Source organism: Pteropus alecto, unplaced genomic scaffold (genome assembly GCF_000325575.1).
Source record: "Pteropus alecto unplaced genomic scaffold, ASM32557v1 scaffold120, whole genome shotgun sequence".
NCBI classification, from domain to species: domain Eukaryota; kingdom Metazoa; phylum Chordata; class Mammalia; order Chiroptera; family Pteropodidae; genus Pteropus; species Pteropus alecto.
The window spans coordinates 79,527-86,506 of record NW_006430061.1 but is presented as its reverse complement, the minus strand read 5'-3'; the positions used below and the strand labels follow the sequence as shown (position 1 = coordinate 86,506).

The 6,980-nt window shown below is 36.2% G+C and overlaps 1 protein-coding gene across 1 annotated transcript in view; it reads right to left on the bottom strand.

Annotated features, from left to right (window-relative positions):
- Positions 1 to 2,735: 2,735 nt before the first annotated feature.
- TPH1 (tryptophan hydroxylase 1) overlaps positions 2,736 to 6,980 on the bottom strand; it is a 15,590-nt gene continuing 11,345 nt past the window's right edge. Inside the window, exons 8-10 of the mRNA XM_006904725.2 lie at positions 5,880 to 5,975; positions 5,008 to 5,141; positions 2,736 to 3,499 (exon numbers count right to left, since the gene is read on the bottom strand). Of these exons, the coding sequence (XP_006904787.1) occupies positions 3,325 to 3,499; positions 5,008 to 5,141; positions 5,880 to 5,975 (405 nt within the window). The 3' untranslated portion in view covers positions 2,736 to 3,324. The remainder of the gene's footprint in view (positions 3,500 to 5,007; positions 5,142 to 5,879; positions 5,976 to 6,980) is intronic.

Sequence of the window (6,980 nt, the reverse complement as noted above, 5' to 3'; positions counted from 1 at the left end):
ACTTTAACAATCTTACGGGAGAGGGTTGGGGGGAAGGATGCCAGTGAAGGAGGGGACAAAAAGTAGGAGGCTAGGGTCCCCAAGGAGAAGCCCTGGCACACACCCATAGTTTTCCTTTGGGATCCCTAAAGGGCTGCACCCATGAGTGGAGGTGAACTGGAAATAAACCAGCCCTCACAAAGTCTGAATGAAGCTCAGTTTCAAATTGCTTAATCCCCAATTAGACTAAGGAGGCATTTCCATTACATTATATACATACCACCTGCTAAAAGTAAAAGTTAATTCCTTCCAGAAGAAGATAAAATCATCTAGAAGCTATGGGGAATCTCCGATTAGGAGAGTGATTATATTAATGATTCTTTACATATGGATGACACATTTCTTTTTACAAAGTCCTCTCACAATATAATTCCTCCAATGACCCAGTGAAGTAGATTTAGCTCCTTTTACAGATGAGGAACACGAGACAGACTTTACCAGGAATTCCACAAAGTAGTTACTAGATTCCAGGTGTACTTAGCTTCCCTTACCTCACATATTCATAGGCTTTTAAAGAACTGTAAGGATGTGATAGATTCCTTAAACTAATACGATTGCTAATAGATATATATATATCAGTTTTTAACATGTTTGACCAAAAATAAGTACTTGTTGAGACCACGAATTTTGTATCCATTTTATTATCCAGTTGAATAACAAACTAGCAAATCATAAATTACATAGTACAACAAAGACTAGACTGAAATAGACTAAAGCATCTTTATACGTCTCCTAGAAATTAGTATATAAACTCTATCATATGTCCTTTAAAGAATTCCAGGATTTTTTTTCTTTTTTTAATTTGGAAGCCAACTTAAAAATTAACTCTAATTCTATACATTATGGTGGGCCATTACTACTGTATAACTCCAAATGACAAACTGGATTAAGGAGTATAGACATTCTGATGAAGAGCTTTTGGAGCTTTATTAAAAAGTCAGGAAAATATCATCTAAGTCTGTGAGTAATGACTCACTGATTAAGAGTTATGATCTAAACTTTAGGTTCAATCCTGTTCTCATATTTGAGTAACTATTAACATATTCGTAGATGTTTTAAAGATATATATTTAAAATGCATGAAAATACTAAGACACTCAGGACTCCAAATTTACCACATATCACAAATCCAGAGGTTAGATATAACTGAAATCGATCATTAAACATTTTCATCATTCTTAAGTTGTGAATTATAATGGTTATGCCTTCAAACATTTATTTTAGCGTGCTTTAGTTATAAAGTGATTTTAATACCATCATTTTAAATTCAATAACTATGATTTTTCACCATAATCAAAGTTGTATGAAAATAACCAGATACATTATGCATAATTTGCTGTTATTTGCCATCTATCATGGTTTGCTTACAATAGATTTCCTTGTAACAAAGTACACTAACTGAACTAGCTAATAAATATTTCACATGATTTTAGATTAACTGACTTAGATCTATTTACTGTCAAATGTATATTCAACAGTTAATCAGCTATTAAAATTTATAAGTAACATAAAATACGAAATAGCATGAATTACCTTTTCTAATTCTATTTCCTAGTAGGACACAAAATGAAAGAAAATTTTTTTAAGATTTTTATAATTACTTTCAAGGTCTAAAAAGGATTAAAAGATCTAGTGGTCTGTTAAAATAAAACATTAAGTGATATACAATTTGACTATTAATGTGAAAAAAATGACACAGTGTCTTAAGAATGGAAAATTGTCAGAAAATATGACCCTTAATATAGCATTAATAGAAATGAGATCACTGGGAGCGGAAGCTGAGGGGATATGATATCCAGGTGATTCTGAGTTTCTTTTTGATCCTGTTGAGTTTGATATACTTGGCAGGTCTGCCATATTACACAACTCCATTTCATTCTATGCAAATGGTGCCACAAAAAGTTGTACATTGGCCTAACTTACAGAACATCTAGTTGTAAATATCCAGCTGAAATTAAGAGGCAAAAATTCAAGAAAGATATGAGGGTTAGAATTGCTAATATGAGTCATACAAAATAAGAATTGAAGTGATGGATGTGGATGATATATCCCATGAAGAAATAGCAGAGAGAGAAGACAGTCAAAGACAGACACTTGAGGAAAGTCTTCCTTTAGTGTGTACGGGGAGAGAAAGGAGCAAATTAAAGAGATCAGCATATATTTAGGAGTCCAGCTTTACCCATTTATATCAGGCCTAGTCCCTGTACTACACAGCTGACACCACATGAAAACCAGTCCTTGCAGCCTTTGCATTATTACAGTGTCAATCCTAACATGGTCTTCCTTTCTTACACTCCAATTCCGTCCTATTTCCCCCAGTCTACCCTCACAACTTGCCTTCCTATTTATGGTCTCACCTTATACCTTGGAAACAAAGTGCTCAGCACTGCTTTTCCAACTTTAACTTTGTGCTTTTCTCATTGGTCTCAGTTTGAACTCTCCGTTTGACAACACTGTCTCCTGCTAACCTGAGGGCAATCACATCACCACACCTGGGGCTGCCTGTCTGAGTACAGGACCTTGCAAGTGGTACACCCACCAAGTTCCCCTGGCACCATGAATAGGACAGAAAATATAAAACAAAACTAGCATCATGTAATGCCAATGAAAGGAAAGTTTGAAGGAGGATGGTCTCTTGGTAAGAAGCCCCCTGGTGCCTATAAAATAAAGTCCCAAATTCTTAGAATTATATCCCAATCAACCTTTCCAGACTTAGCTACTCCTATTTCTCCTACAAGATACTACACTTGAAACTAAACTGCCTGTTATTTACTAGGTATGCTTCATGTGTAAAAGCCTTTATACTTTTTCTCATGCTAGCAGCTGGTCTCCTATTAAATTTAGAGGTGTGACTGTGATTGAGCTTGGTGTAAATTAAGTGATAAGATACTTCAGAAATAAGAGGATCTTAGGTAACCGTATAGACCAGCTCCATAATACCTATCAGGATATTTTAAGTGATCATAAAGGTCATTTTACTCAAGAAGAATTGGGGAAAATAGAATCAGGCTGGGACTAGATGTATCTATTAGGTCAGAATGGTGGTCAGTGAATTGTATGGTATGTGAATCATATTTTACTAAAGCTGTTACCAAAAAAATAATAATAATAGGTGGTGGCTAGAATATCCAGGTATAAATTTTCAAAGACTAATGATCCATTAAGAAATAAGAGTAGAAAATATTATTTGGTTGCCATCTTTCCATGACCAAATCTTCAAGAAAAGCAAGAGCTGGCCCACAGGCCTCTGAATTGATACTCAGATGCTCTCAGGATTAGGACCTTGTCAGATGCTCGGCTGCCTGCCAACCTTCGCAAGGGCGTCACTGACAACATCGAGATCATGCCGCAGCTCGTTCATGGCTCTGGTTATGCTCTTGGTGTCTTTCAAGATCTGAATACTATGTGTGTATGGATTATACTTCACTCCAAATGGGCGCTTAATTGTTTTGGTAAATTCTCTATTAAAAAAAGAAAACAAATAAAAGGCAATCAATTTCCAGAGCGAGGGAGAATGATGAAAACTAAATAAACAACAGCAAACCTATTTCACACACTAGGCAAAAGATAAATTTCTACTAGATGTTCATGCAACCAATCTGACTTACCTCTCTACACTACATGTGCAGAGGTCCCCTGGAATCCCACACAGGTAGAAAACCTAAAGTAGTCATGGATATATCTATCCCTGCATTACTAGGGAAGGATCCTGTGGAGGGCTTTATTAACAATTTCTTACTTTATACACCTCTTAACTGCAGTAGGAAGACCAACCACAATAGTTTTATTGGTATATAATGACAACATTGACCACATAGTAATAGACCCCTCTATTGTGACTTCCATAACTACACCTACACACACGCACAGGCCAAGAACAGTCCTGCCTCCTGCACATGTACATTCTTTCTGCTTAGAATGTTTCCTCTAGACTTCTCTCGAATGACCTAAATTCTATCCTTTCTTCAAGCACGGACGTTCTGCTTTTTTTAGCAATCCAAAATGTGAACCTCTCATTCGGTACCATCAAGAACAATCATGTTCAGGACACCTAGGGATGATTGTGCAGCTGAGGACAATTATACATGAGCAGGGAATGAAATCCAGCTTGCAATCTGCCTGGTCTACCCAGAGGGGCCCCCTCTTCTAGAGGAAGCCCTTTAGTATTCTTATTTGATTCTGTTCACAGCTTAGCTCCCCAACTAATGGAAAATCCCTAGAAGACAAGGAGCATGTCTTCAGCCCCTATCTATCTTCATTGCACAAGGTGACCTCATGACCCCTTCCACCAAAAGTTGTTTTGTTGATCCTGCTTCTATCTTTTCCTTTCCTACGACCTATATCTTAGTTCCAGCTTGTATTTTTCTCGAAGTACTGTAAGAATCTAAATCGTTTCTCTGACTCCAATATCTTTCTTTCTTAATAACACACTTAGCTGATTAATAGTTACAGCATAGCTTTGATTGTATCCCACGTCTCGCATATTTTTTCACCTCCTTACCTTTTTTATGCTGCCCCTTAGCTTAAAACTTAACATGCCTAAATCCTACCTATCTTTCAAGTCCTTTCTAAAATGCCATTTAGCTTTCCCTGTTCTCCCAGCTGAAATGAATTGCTCCTAAATAAAATGCAGAACCATATTTCATACATATCTCCTCTAAGGCTTTCTGTATTGTTATATAGTGATTTGAGTATAGTTTCCCCCCCGCCCCCATATTAGATTATAAACTCTCTGACTGGAAAAATGGAAAGATACAAATTTCTCAATGTATCTGATTCATTATTTCAACTACTGAATATCATTATACCCAACATACTCTAAATATTTGTTGAGAAAGGGAGATTTGTTACAGGCAGAAGGCGCCTGGTGGGCTTCTATTTATCCAGATGCTCACTTCTGTGATTTCTTACCATTATTGGACCTCTGTCTTGCAGAGAAAAATTAAGGCATGAGGAAAATATACTTTACCTCATCTTCTCTTTTGCATCTTCAAAGCTTTCAGACACAAAGTAGACATCCTGAAAAGTTGTGATGAGACACTCCTGTTTGCAGGTAATCTTGGGGTCAAAGGGCTTTACTTTGGCATGTCCAGAAAGTGCATGCTAGAGGACAAAGAGTCAATGAATCAAAGAATACTCTTTATTTTCATAGATCACATTCTACGCACAACTGCCAGAATCGGCACACCTCTGAACGTATTACTAACACAATGGCTCCAACCTACAATTCTAAATTTATTTCCTACGGTTCTATATAACCCATAAAATTCTCTAGCTAAACAAATGGCTTGCTGTTCTCCATAATTGCCCCAAGATCATCTCGATTGTTCTAACACTCTTCTCCATGTAGGAGGCACCCAAGGATCTTTATTTGTTTATTCCTGCATTATGGCACCTACTCTCTCAACCTGCACTAGTTATTCTTATGCATGACTTGTACCCACCACCAGGTGGTAGGCTCCTTGAGAGCAAGAGAGTGCCTTAGACAGTGTTTCACACACACATTCATCACTCAACTAACCTGTTTATTTCTTTATTGGCCAAATAATAAATCTCAAAAAGTTTCCTAGAAGTTATTGCTAGCACACCAAAAATGATGAAGAAACAGCAAGAATTTGCAAGCAAAAGCTTTAAAATACTTTTTTCATTTAAAAGAGATAGATAGATGATAGAGATAAATGTCCAAAAACTTGGGAAATCAAGAAAAGTGTCCTTTAAGTAATATTTACTGCTACCCTACGTATTTTCCATAGTAAGCTCTTGTTCAAATTCAAAAACTATTTCCGGTTGTATCAATTATATTAAGTGAATATGAGAAGCGCAAAGATTTACAACTCTTACCTTGAGTTCACTGATAGAAGAAAGTAAGCCAGCACCAAAGACTCTTAGCTGCCCATCTTGTTTACACAGACCAAACTCCACAGTGAAAAAGTAGCACTGCAAAAGGATATCAATATTACTTTCACATTCTGAATGACTCAAAATAAAACAAATCACAACTCTTTATCACTGACCCAAAGTACCCTGGAATAAAGTCCAAGACCCCCAGACTAGCTCACAGTATCTCTACAATTTGGCCTCATTCTAAACAAGCACTTCTCAAACTTTTGTTCCCAGTACCCTTATACATTCTTAACAATTACTGAAAATCCCAAAGACCTTTTGTTTATGTGGGTTACAGCTAGCAGTAGCTACTATATTAAAAATCAAAACTGAGAAAAAATTTAAATGTTTACTAAATAATTTTAAAATGGAATAAACCATTTTATGTTAATGTAAGTAACATTTTAATAAAAAGTAACTATATTGTATAAAACAAAAAAGGTTAAAAAAAGGTAGCATTGTTTTACATTGTTGGAAATCTTTTTAATGTCTGGTTAGATATTATTTACTGTCTAGCTAAAGAAAAAGATGAATTCTCATATCTGCTTCTATATTTAACCCGTTGCAATATGTGGCAATAAATTTGCTTATTATCTACACCCCCTCCCCATTGGAATATAAGCTCTATGAAGACAGGAATAGCACCTGTCACCTAGCAGGTTGCTATTAGTAATAATAATGGCTAACATATATGATTAAAGTACACAAAGAATATTGAGCCTCACATAGATAAGTAGTTGTAAGAGGACTGAATATTGTAATAGCCTTTTCAGATAATTGTGGATATTCTTCTTTGACACTGCAAACTCAAGTGTGATAGTTTCCTAAAGTTCAACTGCGATGTGGCATCTGAAACCACATCAGAGAACTCTGTTACATTAAAATCCACTTCTCACTTTAAATGGATCTTTTACCTACATATTATTTTGACCCCGTGAAAAGATCCCAACTACCCCTGTAGCTACAAAACCACAATTAGAGAAACACTGTTCTAACCATAGAGCCTATTTCATACCGCCTTGCCCACCCTCACACACTCTGCTCCAGCTTCCTGTTCTT